At 42.8% G+C, this 21,035-nt stretch overlaps 2 protein-coding genes across 4 annotated transcripts in view; one reads left to right on the top strand and one right to left on the bottom strand.

Moving 5' to 3' along the window:
- Positions 1–3,179, bottom strand: part of JMJD1C (jumonji domain containing 1C) — a 158,937-nt gene extending 155,758 nt beyond the window's left edge. Inside the window, exon 1 of the mRNA XM_069019064.1 lies at positions 2,799–3,179. Coding sequence (XP_068875165.1) covers positions 2,799–2,939 — 141 coding nt within the window. The 5' untranslated portion in view covers positions 2,940–3,179. The remainder of the gene's footprint in view (positions 1–2,798) is intronic.
- Positions 3,180–8,597: 5,418 nt separating this feature from the next.
- The window catches only part of REEP3 (receptor accessory protein 3), a 53,069-nt gene continuing 40,631 nt past the window's right edge, over positions 8,598–21,035 (top strand). Inside the window, exon 1 of one of the 3 annotated variants that reach the window (XM_069019068.1) lies at positions 8,598–8,756. In XM_069019068.1, the coding sequence (XP_068875169.1) occupies positions 8,737–8,756 (20 nt within the window). In that variant the 5' untranslated portion in view covers positions 8,598–8,736. Of the gene's footprint in view, positions 8,777–20,179; positions 20,336–21,035 lie in introns of those variants that run through there. The other 2 variants (XM_069019070.1, XM_069019069.1) reach the window with 2 other exon arrangements.

The following is a 21,035-nucleotide window of genomic DNA, read 5'->3' as shown; positions in this document are numbered from 1 at the left end:
AGTTGCCTCTATGCTTGCCCATGTCTCCTTGAGCTCCTGCACCCCATAAAACTCCCCCTTTGCCCATATATTCCCATACTCACACACTGAGGCTTGCTCTCACACTTTTGTTAATGCTCAGCTCTTTGTCATGCCCTTAAACCCACCTTCCCATTCCATCAGTTCCATCACCTCTCTCTGAATGGCGCTAAGAAAGAGGCAGCATATGCTGTAGCTGGTTTGAAACCGGGTGCATGCTGGCTGGCCAGCTGGAGATCGCCTCTTCACTTCCAGGAGAACACCAAATGCCATGACCTCCTTGCCTTTATGGTTTTTTTGGGGAGAGGGTTCTCAGATGTCAACTTTCGCAGACTGGGGGAAAGCAGTCTTTCTCAAACCTCTCCCTGTTCTTAAACTGGTTGAAATTGACTGGGGAGTTCACACTTAAGAAGAAAAGACACAAAGCCAGTGCAATTAGTACTTCCTTTCAAAGCCAGGATTAAAAGGTAACTCAGTTCTAGCCAGTTGCAAATCACATTGAAAATGCCCACTGCTGCCCTCCTCCTGTCCTGTGCTTCAGGGAAGCTTCTGCATTTCTCATTCATCCATCCCATTCTTGAGAGACCAGGAAAACACAAAATTGACAAAAAGTCCATTTCAACATTTTTATGCTGCACCCTGTGGGCAGCAATGAAACTGTCAACAAGAATTACCGCTTCACTCCAGTGACGGGGAGCAGAAGGCTCTGGAGCTATTCACAGGGAAGGCCACCTCAAAACAAAAGCCATGGAAGGATAAGAGCAGTAGTTACTCCAGCTAGGATAGCACACATAGAACAGGGCTAACAGAAAAACGTCCTTGTCCTTTGCTGGGGGCAGGGGGAGATGATAATCACATTAGGAAATATCGACTAACAAGAAATTAACGTTAATTATAAATGCAGAAAGAGAGTCTAACCGACAGAAACTACCTGTTGCTAAAAGAAACCTTATCATTTTTTCCTGTATCCACTCCCTTCATGATTTATGCTTCTTTGTGCTCTGAGGCCAGAGAACACGTAACACAAACCCCAAATACTGCATTTTAAAGGGGGCAATGATGTTCCTGTAGTTAAGTACTAGTGTTAGACTCCTTAGACCTAGAAAGTATTTTCAAAACCCTCCCAGGCTTACAGCACTCGTAGGTGACTAGGAGTGTATCTACATAGCATAATGCAGTGCTGTGTAGCTAGCTTGAACACCAGAAGGAATATGGCCACGTTAGCACTGCACTGCACCCATGCTGAAGTGCAGCTGGAGCATCCATCCTGCTTCTCAGGTAGTCTGGATCTATCCAAATGGTACTTCACTACAATACATAAGTACACCCTTAGTCATCCTGCCTCAGAAACCAGCTGTAACATGACAGTTCTTCCTTAAATTACCAAGAATAGTAACGAGAGAGCATCTGAAGAGAAAAACACTCAGACACCAAAGTCAGGAAGAGGAGCAAGTTTTTACAATAGGCAGCATGCATCTTTCATTTAACAGCACACACAGCCCCTGAAATGCCTTTCTCTCTTTGTCAGCTCTGCCCCTAGAGTTTACAAATTACGGCTCTGACTTGTAAATATTAGTAAATACCTCCTTAAACCTTACTCAGTGTTTCCATAATTGTATACAGATTCTAGAGACTACCCTGCAAGAAAAACATCCAAAATAGGTTCTAAAAATAAAGCATTCTAGACGATTCTCACATATAGCCAAAGGTTGAAAACACAAGCCATTTCATGAAGAAGGGCATGAATAGAATGCTACTTGAATTATAGCTGGAGAATGGAAAAAAAATCCAGAACAATATGCCAAAAAAAAAAAAAAAACAAACAAGAAAACCAACCCAAAATATAGTAAAAAAGTAGCATCTGAAGTCCACTCTCTCTTTCCGAAGCAAAGCTTGAACGAAAACAAGAGTTCTTAATTCTGTGATTCACACTTCTCGAACTAAGCAATCGAGACACCAGGCAATTGTTTGTCTGATGAGTTTGTAAAAAAGGCAACATTCCACCCCGATCCGTGTCGGGCTGTGAACGCCGCCCCCTTGCCAGCAGCAATATGGATTGCCCAGCGCAGTCCGGTGATTCCTTTTTTCAGCCTACGTAATGCCCATTTACATAGTCGTGATATTTTAAAATGTGCTTTCAGAAGCACTAAATAACATAAAAACATGGAAGGAGGTAACCACAGCGGTAACACAGCACTCCTGTGACTGCGGAATTCACGAACAAAATAACGACCAAGTCCGGGGAGCACAATAAAACTCCATTTTACAGATTATGCATTCAGAACACCAACCCAAGGAAATCCTGGCCGTGTTTCCCCCCCACAGCGAGAGTGTGTCTGAGCACAACAGAGCATATCCTGGCTCCTTCGCTAACCTCCACGCACATTCCTACACCCCTTAGGAAAACAGTGACAGCGGACATGAAAGGAAGGGAAACAATGACATTCTTTTAATAACAACGTTCACCAGCGTGTTGGACCCAGTCGGACAGTGCTACGCGGCGGCAGTTTCTGCATTCCCCCGGATCAGCCGCATTCTCCCCTGCTGCTCCAGGGGCAGCCCGATTGTCCCTCGGTGGCCAGGCCAGGCACCGGCCCTCTCTCACCGCGGCTGCACGGCCGGAGCACGGAGGGGCCGCACACGCCGCGAGGAACCGCGCCTGGCGCCGGCCGCGACCCCCGGCTCCACGTCACCGTGCCCGGCCGGGCGCGGGGCTGTGTCACGCCGGGCCCGCCGCCCCCCGCCGCAGCCCCCGGCCCGGCCCGAGCCGCGGCTCTTACCGCCAGGTCGGGGCTGTGCGAGTCCCGCTGGGACACGGCGCGGATGACCCCGGCCCGCCAGCGCCCGCTCTCCGGCGGCTCCTCGCCGCCGAGGCACAGGAACCGCTTCCCCACCAGCTCCGGCCGCGTCTCCACCGCCATGGCCGCCGCCGCGCAGGCACCGCACCAGCCGCCGAGCCCGCTGCTCTAGGGGCCGCGCATGGCGGGCGCGGGGCGGAGACGGGCGCGGGGCTCTCGGGCTCACAGCGGCGGGAGGGTCGGGACCCCTCGGCCGCGCCGCCGCCGCCACAGCCCGACACAAACACCGAGCGAGGGGCGGGGGCGGGCCGGGGGCGCGCGCTCCCTCCCTCACCGCCTCCCTCGCTCCCTCCCGCGCGCACCCGCCCGCCGCGCTGCGGCCCCGACCACTCCGCCCACGCAGCCCCACTGCCATGGAGACCGCCGCCGCGCGACGTCTCCCTCCGCCAAGCAGCGCGGGGCAAGCGGCTGTGGCGCGGCAAAGAGTCCGCGGCAGCTGGGGTGGCACCGGGACCCTGCGGGGGGTGGTCTCGTCGCCGCCTGCCCAGCCCCGGCCGGGGCAGCACGACCCTCACCTGCCGCCCCGGCGCCCCACGAGAGCAGCCCCGCGGTGATGTGACACTGGCGGGGTACCCGCTCCCTGCCTCCGGTGCCACGGCGGGAGTTCGGGCACAGCCTCTCCGGGGTATTTGCCCTCGGTGGAAGAAGCGGCTGTTCGCCCTCCGCGGGCTCGCCCACACCCTACTTAAGGCGCACCACGCCGAGAACTCATTAATGTGTATCAGTGTCTGAAGGCGGGGTACCAGGAACCAGGCTCTTCCCGATGGCACCAAGCAATAGGACACGAAGCAACAGCCACGGTGTTGCTGTGATGCACTGGAAGTTCCACCAGAACAGGAGGAAGAACTTCTTCACCGTGCGAGTGACACCAGAACAGATTGTCCAGAGAGGGTGTGGAGTCTTCCTCGCTGGAGATATTCAAGAACTGTCTGGACATAACCCTGTGCCATGTCCTCTAGGACAACCCTGCTAAGCAGGGAGGTTGGACCAGATGTGCCCCTGTGGTGCCTTCGAGCCTGACCCATTCTGTGATTCTGTGAGAGCCCAGGCTGGCAAGGGTATCCCAAGAGCCAGGCACCAGCACACAGATGTCCCAGCCCACCAAGGTTTAGGAGAGCCAGGACCAGGTCTGCCATCTGCAGCACCTTCTCCCCCAAAGTCAGTTTGTTGGGGAGTTCAACTAAGACACCCATCCAATGCATCCACCTTTCCCTACTGCAAAGACTACAGAACTCCCTGGGAATGTAACGCCAGTTTAGTCCCTCAGAGGCTTTTAGAGACAGAATACTTCAGACCTAGAAGACAGTCTTGAATTCTGCGGAATGCCAACAAACAGGATATCCAAGAAGTCGCCTCAGAGACTCACAAGGGCTTCGACTGAGAGCTTGGGCTGTAACACTCAGGAAGCCATGCAGCCATGTTCTGTAGCAGTAGCTATCAGTTTGTTGTTCTTTCCGTGGATCCCGTAATCATGCTGTAGCAATGCCATGCTTGCATTTTAAGAGTTTTTCCTTCATGTTATCTGGAGGTGTAGCGTTCCTGAATTTCTGCCTGCCTTTACCGATACACTTGCCCTCCAGAGAGCAGGTTAATGATCTCTCATCTAGCACTAAAAGCAAATTTGAATAGTGCATTTTTGACAAATAGATTATGAGGCAAAAGCCATAAATGAAGAGTGCCAACTTCCCACATTCTTGTATATTTTAGTGGAACAAATAACTGTAAGAGAAGTTAATTAACAGAAAACAAACAAAAAAAGAAATCAATTCATCTTTCACTATGACAAGTTTGTTCACAGGATTAGAATAACTCACAAGGCATCACATTTATACCAGAACCTATAGATGGCCTGGCATCCCAGGCTGTAATGCATGGAGGTGTGCTCTTTAGAAGCTGCAGAAGCAACTATAGTGCATTTGAGCTAAATGAGATCTTCATTCACATTCCAAGGTAATTCTACAACCAACAAAAGAGTACTGCAGTCTTGCAGAAGGAAGAAAAATTATGTAAGTACAAGGCAGTTATTAATAAAGGCTATACAGAGAAGTTACAAAACTGACTAAATAAATATTAATCATATCAAACTTCTTGTATTCATTCCCTCTTGTTTAATCAAAGAGGTACTATTGAGATACTTGAATGTGAGATACTATTGAACTCTACAATTAAGTAAATTACATTAATGTGCAACAATACCCAAAAAAAAGCCAATTCACATGATTCTAACAGACAGAACTTGTGAATTTATCACAGAATACCAAACTATTAAGAATCAAGTATTTTTAATTTGTTCCAAAAATTCATTATCAAGGCACTGACGCTAGAATTATGTTTTAGTATAGATTAGAAGTCACTAAAGGCTATTGTTCAATGCTGAACCATTTTATAGATGTTAATCACCTGAAAGTATCAGTAAGATCAAGTAACATCAACATTTAGGTGTCAATTCCCATGGTTAGCTGTCAGTTCCCAGATGACAAGTGAGATGGGCAGGACTTTGCCCTGCTCCCCACGACACCACTGAGCTGGACCAGTAGGAGACAGCTCAAGAGAGAGCCTTGACACATCACAGGGCAGCTTCACTCCCCAGTAACACACATCCCAGCTCTTCCCTCTTTCACTTACTCATCTTGGAGCAGCTTTTATTATCCATAGGTGCTTTAGGAAGGTCAAAATCACTATGTTCGAGTGGATCAGCATACACGACCCACAGGTTGCTGAACATTTTCCACCTTCAGCAACTTCTTTTCTTTGCCTCTATTCACTTACCCATTTCTTCTTTGCTGATTCCTTCTCTCCTTGTTTCTCTGTGAACTGGTAGAAATTGGGAGAGCACTAAATGCTCAGGATGTGGATGAGTCAACTCAGAATCTCTGTTTTCAACAGAACAAAATCATAGGGCTGTAGCCCAAGGCCTGAAAATAGTTTAGACACTGACTTTTAAACGGTCTGTGCCATATCACACTCCAGTAGGATTTCTTCCTTTCTCAGAAGCCTTTGCAGGCATCAAACCAATACATTAATTCCCCTTTCAAAGGAACACCTCCCTTATTTCTTTGATAAATATTAAGGAATATTTGAACTGAAAATTCAAAGCGCCAAAATTCACAGGATTGAAAGGATTAGGGATGGTATGAACTGGTGCATCTTCTGAAGAAAATGGCATAAGAAGTCTCTTCTTGTAGATTATTCTGAAAAGACCAGAGGAATCATTGTCTTGGAGCTCAGGAGCGACACTCAGAGCCAAATGCCCATAGGCAACAACAAAATAGAGCTGACACCTCCAGGCTGGAGAAGTCCACAGAAAAATAAAGCAAAACAGCTCTAGGCTGAGCCCCAGGGAAGGAGAGCTTCTCTTAGGAAATTGACTACGGACAAATCCCTTCTTACTCCCTGAAAGTATACACATTGGCTAGGTGCAAAATCAAGATATTTTCTGAGAGCTTTTTCTGACTTCCCAATTGAAATGCAGCACAACCTGTACTGGTAGTAATTGCACCTTCTCCATACAGATAAATGCCACATTTAGAAATTATTATTTCCATTTTACAGGAAGGAAAATTGAGAGAGAAAGGCAAAAGGACTTGTCACTGTCAAAACTCTTAAGCAGAATTAATACTGAACTAATTCTTCCTAAAATATGTGCTATATACCTCCAGACATATCTTACCTTTCCTTGGGAGGTAGCAAGCATCACTTTCCTCTGAATTCACAGTTCCTCGGAAATTTGGAAAGTCACGTTTAATATTTTCCAGTGTTCGCATCAGAAAATTAAGAATCTACATTTAACAGGTTGGTTTAGAAGATTCATAACTTTAAAATTCATAGCCAGGAAAAAATGATTTTTTCCTCAAACATAATTTATTTCTGCTACAAAGCCAACTTTTGATTTCCAATTGTCTTATCTTCTACAGAGTCCAACAGGGTTTCTTAATGCAGCCTCCTTGAAAGGGTAATTATTTGAGTGGTGAGGCAGTCCTTAAACACTGAATGGGACACAGATCAGTGGGAAAGTATGATTATTTAAAGACAGCTGTTTAATGTAGATGCAAAGTCTGCATTAAACACCTGGGGGTGCAAAGGTGCATGAGAGTAAAAGTTGTGGTTGGTGGCATTACCTCCCTAGCTCTACCACTAATGTCCTGTATGGTAATTCACTGCATCTCCGACTCTCTGCAGCCACTCTCCATTTGGGTCTGTCAACCGACCACTCCTAATCTTTTCCTGTGTCTTGGCTTTCTCACTTGTAAAACGGCTGCAGATTTACTGCTATATTTACATTGCAGGTGAATACAGCACCCCACTGTGTCCAGGTTGAAGATGATTCCTCAAGACTTCTTTGATACCATCCTGGCTGTTGCTACAGCATACAAAGGAGGAAGTTTACTGCATTTGCAAATCACTCCAATCATATCTGCACAAGAAAACATTGTGGTTCACAGGGTGCCACTCCATCAATGTTGACAACAGCAAGGAGCACTACAGAGCCTCCATGTGATATTTCACAGTCAATTTACAGCCTAGAACAGACGAATACAGCACATTCCAATTCCAACATTTCTTGCTGTTCCAGCTAATAAGATAGCACCAAAAAAAAACGGTTGAACAAATTGAATAAATAAAGCCTTCAATACATCCTCTTCCTCAAAGGTTTGCTGACATCTTAAGAGATTAACCTATCCCTATACAACCCCTAACCCCTACTTCCTGCCACCCTTAACCACTGCCTTACACTTAAGGCAGCAAACAGAATTCCTGGGTACCCCACATCTGTTTTAAATATACGGTCGGCCAGCTCAGCCCAGTGAAGCTGCAGAGATGGGTTCTTCCGAGCCCTGGAGCTGCTGAGACGTGCTCACCCCTTGACCCTGCCCTGGGGTTGGCCACCTCCCTCCATCTGGGGATGAGACTACCTTCAACAGCTGCCACTGTTTTCTGCACTAAGTGTTTAAGAGCAGCCTGAGGGCAAAGCATCATTAGACCAGCACTAGACCTTGGTACCAAACAATCCCTCCCACTCCTGATGAGTTTACACCCTGTAGAGGTAAAATGCAGAGGCTGGGGGAATAGAGATAACAAGGCTCTCAGTCTTCACCTTTCCTTGAATACCTACAGGCTTAATTCCTCAGGTGAAACTGCAGAGCCCTGCTTTGGCCTTATCAGATAATGTCTCCATCGAAAACAACTTCTTTGAATTTGTTTGGAGGAAAATGCTCTCAGTTTCTTCAAGGCACAGAGGGAAGATGCCATTTCTACTGCTCACTCAACCCAGGTGCAAGCCTTAAGAGCAAGGGTGATGCACAACTGCAGTGGTGTAACACTTTTGCGGCCATTCTAGTAATGCTAGATCTCCATTCAAGTTTCTTCCCTGCCTTTCATATTGCTGCTGCTGCCAGCTTGAGGCTTGGTACTTCTCACGAATCAGATTGAGCTTTAGGCATATCTGTCAGCCCCTAACAGCTCTCCCACAACAGACACTGTAATGCCCAGAAGACAGCACGAGAACTGAGAACGAATTCTTATTTAGTTGAGGGGATCTTCCTACGGAGCAAGACTCTAGAAGAGATCGAACCTACTCAGAGCCTGAGCAGCCTCAGCAGTGCTGATGGTGCTCCTGAAAGGGCCTGCCTTACCTTGGGCTGCTCCCAGCAACAATGCTCCTTTCTCCTGTTAATCACTCACACATAAAACCTGAAACCAATCACCCTTAAAATGAATGAATCGCTTTCCCAAGAACCTTTACTTCTAGTGGTGCTTCTTCCCCAGTCATACCTAAGCCGTATAAAGGCCATTCAGAGATTTTTGGAAGAGCATTGACTAGAAAGATAGCTTGGTGTATGGAAATGTAGGCTTCTCTCACATGGGCTCCTGGAGCACCAGGTTTGTGGGTTATCTAATGTGTGAGTATTTTTACTTAATGTTAAGTGCTCGGCTGTTGCTAACTCTGTGTTTTTACAATTAGTGGCTTTTGAAGGTTAGCAGATGGGTAACAGTAAAAAGAAAATCCCTGAAAACACAAACAGCCGTGTGAAGACAGTTATTGTTTCTATGTCAGACTTCTATCTCAGTTTTAAGGTGTACTAAAGTTTCCCAGAATATTGTAGAGGAATTTCTTTCTGTGTTGGATGAAAGGTGTTTAAGTAGATCGTTTTCTGAGTAGATATTGTTACTGATAAAAGAAGCAGGATATTTTCAACAGTGAAATAAACGTACAGATCTTCTTTGAATTAACTGGGAGGTGGGTTGAGCTCTTATCTTCACTGGAGATCGCTAGTATATTGTATTGTATATTAAAGATAAAAACAGGGAGAATGGACAACAATATCTGGCTAGATATAGTCGTCTAATCTGCCTCCTGAGTTGTTGAAGGTTCTTGTGGCACCCCACACATAGCGCATTGAAGTACTTGGAACAGAAGTTTTATCATCTGATTAATACTCTGTACATAAATTTCTTAGTGTTTATTTTGAAACTTCTTATGTATCTTTAAAAAAAACTAGTAATTAAGAGCTATACTGGTGCTGCAGTGCAGAAAACTTCCTCTCTTCTGAACCTCCAGCTTCTCTATGATTTGTGTCAGGGTGGTGCCCCCTTCAGAAGCAGGGGCTTTTATTAACAGCAGCTTTGGACTGAAATGACTTGGACGTTGGTATTGCTTATCCTGACATAACTAAAACAGGTGATGGTTATGGTGAGGAAATGGTTTACAATGCTGCTCTACAATATGCACAATAAAAAACAAATGGGAGGCTTTGGGGTTTAGGAAAGGTCCAAAGCTGAGGTAAGAAACAGCTGTTTTCAGCTACCATTAAACTGTGCAGTAGATGGGGAGCAAGACCATGTTATTTATGCTTGTCTGGGGAAGAAAAAATAATAACAGAAAGTTGGTTTGGCCTTTCTGAAAGTGAGGTAGAAAGAAAAACTCTTAATGGCTTAGGAAAAAAAAATTAGTTACCTTTCCTGTTTGAAGTTTCTGTAACATCCTTTCTCAGCCTCACTTATTACTCTGCTTTCCAAATTCCTTTGCCTTTTCTTAATGCAATTGTAGTATTTCTCTATATCTTTATCTCACCAAGTATAATTGTTTGCCAGTTTTGTCTAAAACAGTAACAGTGCTTATCACATGTGGTAAGCACTCTTTAACAAACTTGTCTGATGAATATTTTTGTGTGATGCTAGTTCTTCTTTCTTCTGCCAGCAGATTGTCTGCCAACTGGCTTAAAACTGATACACAGGTTTCTTTCCTGTATTCCAGCTGCCTGTCTTGTTCCGTTTCTGTATCAGGAAAGGCTAACAAACTAGTGTTAATTGTGTTCTGCAGTTCAGTAATAGCTATTATTTAACAATATTTATCTCTTTGGTAAGGGTTAGGTCTTAACATTTCATAGTGTTGTCTGGCGCAGGGTGTAAACAAATTATGTTACTGATTCTGTGCTGATCAAGCAGTGGTACTTTTGTATTTTTTTTGGCACTCTTATCCCAATTAAAACTATCACAAATTTTCTACTCAGCCAGTAACTTCTTTGATTAATTTACCATTCTCATTAGAAGTGTTCCAGGGTCTGTCTGTTACATTTGTTCAGGCTACATTCAAAATTGGCCCTAGAAAGGGAATTGATTTAAGTCTGCCCTTGCTGCAAGAACTGTAATGAAACATTACATCTTATAACGACAATCTGAAAAGGCACAGACTTACATAAGCATAGAGATGAGAAGGGACTTGCTTGTCTTCTTGGGTTTAAGAGCAGTAGATAGTTTGGCTGTGTCATTTAATTGAATGAAAAGGTTGTCTTGGAGTCATGAACTAGTTGAGGCTGGAAGGAGCCGCTGGAGATTGTCTAGTCTGACCCCTCCCCACTCGGAGCTGGGCTACCTACAGCAGGCTGCTCAGGGCCAGGTCCAGCCAAGTTTTAAATACCTCTTCAAGGCTGGAGACTTGAGTCTCTCTGGGCAATCTATCACAGTGGAAAAAGTATTTTCTTAAGTTCAAATGGAATTTCCTGTATTTTAGCTTGCGCTTGTTGCCTCTTGTCCTTTCCCTGGGCACCACTGCAAAAAGGTTGCTCCTCTGTTTTGTCTTCGATCAAAGATTCTGGCAGCCACTGCTTATACTTATTTGTATAGATAACACCCTGATTAGTATCAAGTCTGTATTACACATTTGTTTTTGATTTTGTGGCACCAAAGGAATCCAATTCTCTGTCCTCCATCTCCTTGAGTTATCTTCCATGGATTCCCGTGCCAGAAGTGGTGGGATCTGCTTCCTGCATTTGTATCCTTGCTGCTGCTCCTGTGGTGCCTACTGGAAAAGGTAGAAGCAGAAACTGGTTATTCTCTCCTAGCTGGCTGAAGTTCAGCCAGCAGAAAACTCTTTTGTCTTCAGTAAATAAGCTCTGAATGCAGGCACCAGGTATTCTAGTGTACGAACCAGGGAGATGTTTCTCTCACTGAGGCAAGTCCTAACTACAGGTAAAACTTGGAAAAGCATGAACTCTGCAGCTGAAGCACCACTGTCAGTGAACATGCCTGTACTAGGAAAAACAATTTTGGAAAGGATTAGTGGGGAAAGGTGCTTAGTCCTCAGTAGTTGTGGTATCTGCGTTGCTGTTGTTCTCGGTGTAACCAATGCTCAATCACATTTTGTATCATTATTTGCCTGTTGCATATGACTTTTGAACCTGAGGTTTCTACTCAGAGAAATTAGTATTTTCAGATTATTATCTATACAGGGACTTACCTGGTCCTGTCCCATACTATTTTGTAGGACGATATACAGGAATCTGAAGGAACAATCTGCTTTAGCATGTACAGATTACTAATATGAAAAAACGCTCATAATACAAGACCTGCTGAAGAAATTCTAGCAAGGTGTGTGCCAGTGGTTCCATGCACTATGAACACACTGTACAGGTCTGCAGAAGACCTGCCTCCTTTCAGTGAGTGGTCTGAAAATGGGCTTGCTCTTGCTGTTGAGTGCTAAACCAAGAGCCTAGTGGGTCCCAGCAGGAGTACTGTGCTACCCTTTCTATGCTTAAATACTGATCCTGCTTTCAGATTAGACCAAAATACTTGTTAGCTTAACTATTAGAACTAGCTTAAGTGAGGCAAAACTAATAGTAACTATTATTATGCTCTTACTATTAAGAATCAGTAGTGAAAGATCAATCATCTTATCTTGGTCCTCTATTTCCCCCTCCCCTTCACTTTTAGTCAAAATTATGTTCCCAGAACTTTGTTTTGGTATTACTAAGTTGCAGCTGTAGCTACCTGTGAATATTCATTATTTGACCATATCTTAATAAGATGACCCCAAATTACAAAACATCAAATTGTAATTGTAATGAGTGAATATAGTATGCAGAATATTCCCCAGCACGGTCTGGTCTGTGTTTAAAAGTACTGCACTAATCTGGAATTCAGAAAAGGCCATCAAGCCATGTCTGATAGCTTTGTAATCCCAGTGGTTATTTACCTGAAGCAGACATGACTGCACACAGCTTTATTTGACATGATTCAGAAAGGTCAAGGTCCAAGGCAGGTGGTGAGCCAGCCTGTGTGGCTGGGCTGGGGAGAGATGTTCCCTTTCCAGGAGGAGGCCTTAAATTACTCTTATTAAATCTGTAATTTGTGTCTCTCATACGCCCAAATGTAATGCAAATCCACTGTCTTTCTTGTTTCCAATTAATGGAAGGATGAGATGGAAGTTCAAGGAAATGGTTGCAATAAGCACCACCTCAGAGCCTTGTGTTGACTCCAATTTTCTTACATCACAAACTCTTTGAGCCCTCTGAGTTACAACTGAGCAATTTAACACTTGTTTCATGTTGCTTAAGTTAACTTTCTTTAGACAAAAAAAAGGGGTCTGAAAGCACATGCTTGATAACTGCTGAACCAGGTGAAGACTGAGCTAATGGATTTAAGAGAAATTTAGTGGTGCTCACAGTTGTGATGCAACTCATCTACAGGGAAATAAAGTGAGGGAAGGTATTCATGTCTTCCTTCTAGCATTTGCATAAGCTATAAGACTTGTTCCATGCTATGGATGGTGAAACTTGAGTCCTTGTTTTATGCCTATGAACCCAGTGGGTCAACCACAAACATTAAAGCCACTCAAAACCATAAAGGTGACTTTATTTTTTAATTCAGCTGATCAACAATTGGTGCTGAATTGAGGAGCACCCATCATTTGTGTAATTCGTGGTCCTAAATACTCCAGAGATCAGCTGCTGAGGTTCCTGAGTTTTAGGTTGCACTTTAGTTCTTTGGGTTTTTTTTTTTTTTTTTTTTTTTTAATTCAGGTTTCATGTATCTTGATGGATTATTTTCCAAAATGTGTGAGAGAGGATAAAAAAAGAGTATGTGGAAGAATTGGGTCCTTACATGAATATTGTGTGAAAGGAAGCCAAAACAAACCAACTACTGATTCTCATTTTTGACTTTCTGGACAGTGCCTTTTGTGTAAATTTTGATGCCTAACAGTTATTTCTAGCAAATTCTGGGAGACAAAGGATATGCAAAAACGGTAAAGCTCTGTGGGAAGAAGTTCTGATTTGTCTAGACAGCTTCCTTGACATAAAGTGGATGATTGTTTCCTAGCCTCCTGCAGGCTACCAGCTCAGAGCAGCTACAGACACAGTGTATTTATGCCTGTTAAACCAGAAGTTCTGCCTATTGTTTTTCCTGCCTTCATCGCTTTCCACTGCTATAGTCCAGCTATGCTACACCAGGCTATTAAACATTCAGCATCCAGAATGTCTAGACAGGCTGAAAGACTGACTGTGCTCCTTTTCTCAGAGTCAACTTTCCTAAGAACGAAAGGCTATTTGGAAAGAAAAGGTGGCAAAGTTTTGAGTATGAGAGACACTTCTTCAGGATGCCTTCTGAGTGGGTAGTAATACACGCTGATAGGGATTTCTAGCAGTGCACAAAATTCCTGTGCAAACCTCCTGCTGCTCCCCGGAGAGGTTTCAAACCTTTGACAATTACTGCTAATTTATTAAACAGCTTGCACTTTTATTCTAAGCATACTAGACTACATAGAAATGTATCCTATTAGCTGGCAATATTCTCCTCAAATAACAGAGGAAAAAACTAAAGGGTGACTTCCTTGCCACAGAGGATGGGAAAGATCTTTTTGAGGCAGAAACAAATGGTTTCTGTGTAGGGCCCTGTGGACCACGAGAGACATTTTGCTGTGTATATCTGCTGGTTTTGGCAATGTTGAACAAGAAAGCAAACAGAAGTGTCAACTTCTTTTTTTTTTTTTTTTCTATGTAATCTTTATTTTCTTCAGTGCTGACTTGAGTCACTCTGTATAGCAAGAAGCAAGTACTGGTTTGCTGCAGGATGGAAATGAATGTTTCCTCTAGAAGCTTTGCAAATTGGAAGCTAGATACAATATAAGGCCTGTTGATCCACTGTACACTCTGTATGGTTGTGATATATATCATAGAAACACTATGATTTGATTTTCAGGACAAGCCTTGGGAGGCTTTGTCAGAGGTGGGAAGGAAGGGAGGGCAGTCAGCTGGCACAGCAGGAGTTGTCCTTGTTGTGCTTACAGGAGTGAGGAGACATAGGTGCTCCTATCCAGCCATGCCTTTGGGGTCCATCCCACTTCCCCTTTGCCTGAAGAATCCTGGGAAACCTTGTGCTAACTCTCTTAACTTCTAGCAAGAGAGAACAGCATCCTTGTGGAAGTGCTTAATAACCTGGGCTCTTTGAAAGGAAAGTAATTTTTCCTGTTCTATGTGAGCCCTCCAAGAACAGACATCAACAAAGCATTCAGACTGGTAGCCAGGAGTTTGAGAAGCAGCATGCAAGGAAGATGCCTGGATCAAAGAGGACAAACAACAGAATATGAGTACCCAAGAACATTTTGTTTTCTCTGTTAATGAGAACAAAAGTAGGTGGCAGATTTATCTTATGGCACTCGAACAGAAAGTTTGTAAAGTTAAGAGTAATCTGGTTACAAAGTTCAGTATATGAATATGCTGGACAAATTTGGGATTGGAGGTAGAAATCTACCATAAAGCATTTAGGGACAAAAAAGAAAATTAAAGAAATGTGCAGTTTAATTTCTGAAGAGATTGAAAGGTGACTTATGCATGCATAAATCCTTGTGGAAAGATAATGTGTGTGAAAGGCCTCTTTAGCAGGAACCCAAACTGCAAACTAAAGGCAAATTCAAATTTTAAAAGCATGGGCCTAGTTTTCTAGAGGGAAAAACAATTTACTGAAGAAAATGAAAAAAAAAAATCTATGTTCTGATGCCTTCAAATCAATATTCTTTGTCGGCAGCACTGCTTCTAGAAAACAAAGGTTATCTGACTCGACACATGAATTAATGACTCTGTGCCTTGGGTTTAACTTCGATAAAATGATTTGATATTACCTTCCAGTTTTAAAATCTAGAGAGACCTTTTTCCAATTCAGGGGAGAATGCAGAGAGAGGACAATTCTTGGGAGGAAAGGAACCCAAATAATGAGAAGACAGAAACCATTGCTACAAGGGAAAAACAAATCAGGATATTGTTTAATAAAACAGCTTCCTTAAATGCGTTTGTTGGTCAGCAGTTTTGACTAGACCAGTCTTGGAATGAGAAAGCAAGGCATAGTGGGGTCAGCTGGCTAAAGGCTAACTTGGGGTTGTACATAGGAATCTCTATGCTGGTTCACGGCAGCGGTTCCCCTGAGTATCTCTCCCAGCCAATCGTGCTGTGCTGCCCTGAGAGGGTGGGAAAGAAGAAAAGGGAAACCTGATAGCCCAGTGTCCTTTGCTAGCAGACTTCTGAGTTGCTGGATAATGTAGGATGTAGTCCTTCAGCTCTTGGTGCTGATTATGCTTCTCTCAAGCTCTGTGTATGGGTTTGGGTTTTGCATTTCAAGACAGTTGGGTGTTAGAAAAGGAATCAAAAAGACTAGAAAATATCCCATAAGGAATTCTTTATTCAAAGGAAGTTGGAATAGCTTAAGTACTGGTTTTGGTTTTTTGAAGTTGCTGCGAAGGAAATTAACACTTTTCCTTCCATACTTGGGGGAAATAGGGTAAAAACTCCTGAATACTCCTTGACTCAGGTTAACTTTGATACCAGGAGAAGCTTCCCAGTAGGATAATGAAGGACTAGTATACATAGTCAAGAAAAGGTGTGTAATACCTGTTGAAAGGCTTCAGGAACAGGTAGGACAAGACATCTGTGCAAATGACATAGGGTGATCCTGGTTTTGTTATGCAGCAGATAAACTAGGGGTCTGTTTCTAAGAGATGTTTTTTTCCACCTCTTTTGGTCTGGTGGCAATGTTGAACAAGCCCTGTTTAGCTGGAGACTATGGCATTCTGCAAATCGATATTATGCTGAACAACATTGTAATTGTTGCCAAAGAATGTATATCTCCTCTTCATTTTAAGTAAAATCTACCAGCCGGTTCAAAAGGCAAACATTGTTCCCTGATAAAATGCAGCTGGTGTGCACATGAGCTTACTCAGCAGACTATAAAATAACATAAGCTTTCCATAGGGATCAGAAACATCAAAAGCAGAAAGTGCATTTAAAAAAAAATCTCCAACAGATTGGTATAATTATTAAATGTGACGCATCACAAGTAGTGATGGAATATAGCTGAGATGATACTACCCAGACAGGAAGGAATAGTATAGCTTGGTCTGCCTCTCTGTATACAGATTTCAAATCCCAGAGAGTGGATCATCAGATGCCAGAGTATGCATAGCCCATAATTTAAAATGGGTTTGTTCTCATGAGGGAGGTGTATATTTACTGAAACATTCAGCTGCAGCTTTTGAACAAGCTAACAGCTTTAATGCCACTCTACTTGGGAACATGGGAGAAATAACTACAAATCTCTCTACTGGACTGCCCTACTTGGATGTACTGGTGTGGTTACACTTATCTACAGAGTAATGTTTGACGGTCCACATGTAATACATGTCAGATCTTTCTGTCTATAGCTTATCAACACAGAAGCAGGGAAGTGTCAAGTACAGCAGAGCAGCTTTGTGAGAGCCTCTTGGGCTGGAAATGAGCTCCTCTGTTGCCTCAGCTTGCCCTTGTGGGGGCTGCATTTTATATGCTTTCAACTCTAAATGGAAGCAATAAGGTAGGATGGACATACAACTGCTGCCAGGAGAAAATCTCAGATGGAGCTGTTCTGAACTTTCCCCTTCCTCTTTAGATCACATTTCCCTTCAGAAAAAAAATCCTAATGGGTGCTTTAATGTTTCTGGTAAGAAGGAACTGGAGGCACTTAACCCATTGCAACCCATTAAAAATTGATAAAACCAATCAGCAGTTGCATGATAAACCTTTCCACAGCATTGTGAATTTTCTTTAAAATAGTAAATAGAATACCCTTTTAATATTTGTACTTATAAGATTAATTGGTTTCTGTCTAAATTGACTGCTGCAGTCAAAACAGGCTGGTGCTGGAGTGATGGAAATGCTTCGGCATTATATTGACAGAGCTGTTCTGAATTGCTTTCAGTGCTGTGTCTCAGCCTTATTTGCTTTTCCTGACCTACAGCTGACAGAATTACAGTGCTAGACATCATTCTTTCATAGTCTTGGAAAAAAAAGTCTCTGGCCCTGCTGCATTTGCTAACTCCTCTTCTTGCAAGGATTCCCGTGTACTATACAGTGCAGTCATCCTACAGCTCTAGCTAGATGCCTTTTTTAATTCCAAATTCTGTTTTGCTTAAAATCTACTAAAATTCAACTGGAATTGTCAGGGCCCTGAAAGTCAGGAAACTGACTTCTAGAAACGCCTTAAACCATAAATTTTACATCATGTTGCAGTTTGTGTTTTCAGGTTTTGCATTTGCAGGTGTACCTGTGAACATGAGGGAAAGAAATTATTCAAAACCCAAGGATTTTACTTATGCATATAGAAGCAAGAGCTTTAAAAGGAATGTCAGACTGTAATAAAACTGAGAACAATAGTGAAACGAAAGAGGCAGAGACATCAATTTGAAACGTTGTTTTTTTTCTTAGGTTGGGTGCTTTACATTCCTAATTTGGAATGTTAATAAATTTCACAGACTTTTCTGAAAGAAATAAACTTATGGCCTCTTGGCATTCTGTCTGCATGCTGGAATAAAAAAAACTTAAGACACAGCTGTATTAGACACAAACTGGCTTTGCCATATTCTTCAGCAAGATGCTGTGCTGGGAGGCTGAAACACATGTGAGCAAGAAGTGGCACATCCAGAATTCTGTGCAAAAGCTTCAGCTGCTTTGATTTCATAAAACATCCATAGCATTGCCCAACACTCCCTTTCAAATTAAACCCCATTACGGCAGAAGGGCTTTTTATCTAGAGATCAGAGCCTACCTTTGCTGTTGCTTCACGCATAGGAAAGGTAGATGCAGAGTTAAATACTTGAAGGTAGCATAAACCATAAATTCAACTACATTAATTAATCAGTTATGGTAATAACATCAGCTTAGAGTATTCTAAGAAATAATCATCTTCACCCAATCTGTATTGCTATTTTAACAAATAGACTGGTATCATCTGTTCTGTGCTCTGATCCCAAAATTACAAATGTATGTGGTATGATTCAGGACTGAAAGAATTCTCCATTTTTCTCAAATTGTTCCAGATTTGAGACTCATTTAGGATAGATGAAGATAAAACAGTGAAGCTGAGAAAAACCCACCCCTGTGATTAACCTATGTATATTTTTAACATATGTGATGCAAGTGGTGCTGTCTTTGGGGAGCATATCCTGGTAATTCAGGGGACTGAATCCCTCTGTCAGAAACTAGCTTGTGTCTTCCTAAATGTTGCTCAATTACTGTTTGCACAGCTGCAATGTAATTAGAATGTTTGTTTACCTATGAAAGAGGTAAAATCTAAACATTGATGTTTGTATACATACATTGTACTATATCAGAGAAGTTTGGTGGCCTTTACAAATGATTTTCTAAACACTGTTAAAACTATTTAAAGCAACTTTTAACTGTACTAACTATATATTAACTATGTATTTAACTATATTAAGTGGGTTTTGGAAGGGGTGTTAAAAATATCCTATAATGAGATACCTGTAAGTCTCTTCCTTACACAGAAATAGACAGACATATGAGTAAGACAGGCCAAGTTTGAGTAAGTACATGGCACGGATTTAATTGCCATGCTGCTCCCTGTGTTCCTGCCATTCAGGAGCATGGATTATCATTATATGTGAACTGGAATACAGGGAAGTTCACGGGGCATCCCTGTGCCTGTCTGCTGAGGGCCCAGCAACCACCACCCAGCTTGTTACACTGAATTAAGTCTCAAAACATTCTGTGAAATAAAGTGCAATCTTCTGAGCAAGATAAATTACTGTTAGGAGCCATCTGCCTTTACCCTTAAAAAAAAAAAAAAAAGCCTCTTTAAATGTAAATTTAGCTTTCCACCAGAGACAGTATTACCATGGTAACAAACGCAAGAAAAATAAATGTCTCTTAGAGGAAAACCACTTTTTATTTTGTATAAACATATTCCATATGAAATAAAATATGTAGCTATGGAATTATTGTATATACAATCTCAGACAGTAAAAAAAGAGTATCAGTCTTTGCCTGGAATGGTTCTCTGAGCTAGTACCAAACACAATTGCTTGCAGTAAAGCAATGTATTGTATACTTAATTTCATATGCTATGAACTAGAGCTCTCATCTTGCAGTTTGCTCTAGATGGACTGGAATGCTGCAAACTTCAGCGGAGCGTCAGGCAGGCAGCAGGAGTTTACAGAACTGGAGTTTAAAATGTAATCTCTGCCAGGTAATTTATATTACAAATGCTTTGCCATGTGAATTTGCTCTGCACAGTCTACCACTGCAGAGGTTTGTTATTCAAAGAGCATAGAAGCAGTGGTTCAGATTTCTCCTTTCATTGAACAAAAGGAAGAATGCTTTCAGGTTAGGCCTGTTTCAGAAATATGATTGGTGAGTGGTGTACTTTAAATTGCTCACAAATGAATTCCTCTCTACCTCTTCCTGCATCAGTAACCCCCCACAAAGGTCAGTGTGAGGAGACACCCAAGATGGGCAGTATCACTATTTGCAAGACCAGAATTTCTGCATGGTTAAAAAGAATTTCTTTTTACATTGTATACTTTCTCATTTCAGGATTCAAATTTCACAGTATACAACTATAACAACAGTTGTCAAACACTGCCATCATTGAAATGTTCCACAGTTGATTATTTATCCTCTTTCTGTCTCTTCTTTTGACTGTGTGTGCTGTGTTTGAAGGCTGCAGGGGAGTGAAGATGCCCATGGCTGGGTTTTACTGGTGGGAGGAGGTGAGGAATTCTGGTGCTTGCCTGTGGAACAGAAATCATCCTGTATTCACCTGACACCTCTCATCAGAATAAGACAGTAGCTTACGAAGATTAAGCTCTTTCTTCTTGCTGTATGGCAGGCAGGGAAGCTGCATATTATCCCCACTTAAAGGTATGTTAAAGAACTAATTTCTTCCAGAGATTGTGATGCTGACTTTGGCATGTCATTTGCTGTGAGAGGCAGCAGGAATGGTGTTGAAACTGTAATCTGCTCTTTCCCTATCTTAGCTGCTGAGTGGCATGTTCAGTAGCTCAGTAGCATTGACATCTATCACTTTGGATATTGCTGTTACACTTCTTGAAATCAGAAGAGTAAAACGGAATGTTTTCAGCGATGGCTTGGGCAGAGCTTCATACAACCTAGTCTTCTGAGAAAAGACAAAGCAGTCAGTTTCAGCAAAATATTGTCCTTTTATATGTGCAAGCAGTTTTGCAGGAAGTGTAAAACTGGTAGGCAGAGATGGATTGCAATAGATTAACTAAGGTATCAGGGAGCAATCAGCTTTTCCTGGATGTCACAACCTGTGAGACCATGACCTTGGCAAGAGTACCTGGACGAGGTTATGCTGTGGACTGTCCCGTTTGCTGTCCTGCCTTGAGCAGCAGCTGGTAACAAGGTGTGTAGGGGATGAAACAAAAGTACCAAGGCAGACAGGCACTAATCATCACACGTTTATCTTCCTGGTCATCCGCAGTTTTGGATTAACTGCATGTAGCAGTCTGTGTGGCCCACCTCGGGAAGTGACCTTAAACAGTCTTTAGGTCTGAGTGCTTGTCAGCAAGGATGGAGGAGAAGCACCTTCTCGTAGTGC

The sequence above is a fragment of the Aphelocoma coerulescens genome, chromosome 6 (assembly GCF_041296385.1).
Source record: "Aphelocoma coerulescens isolate FSJ_1873_10779 chromosome 6, UR_Acoe_1.0, whole genome shotgun sequence".
NCBI lineage: Eukaryota > Metazoa > Chordata > Aves > Passeriformes > Corvidae > Aphelocoma > Aphelocoma coerulescens.
This window is presented reverse-complemented; position numbering and strand designations above follow the sequence as displayed.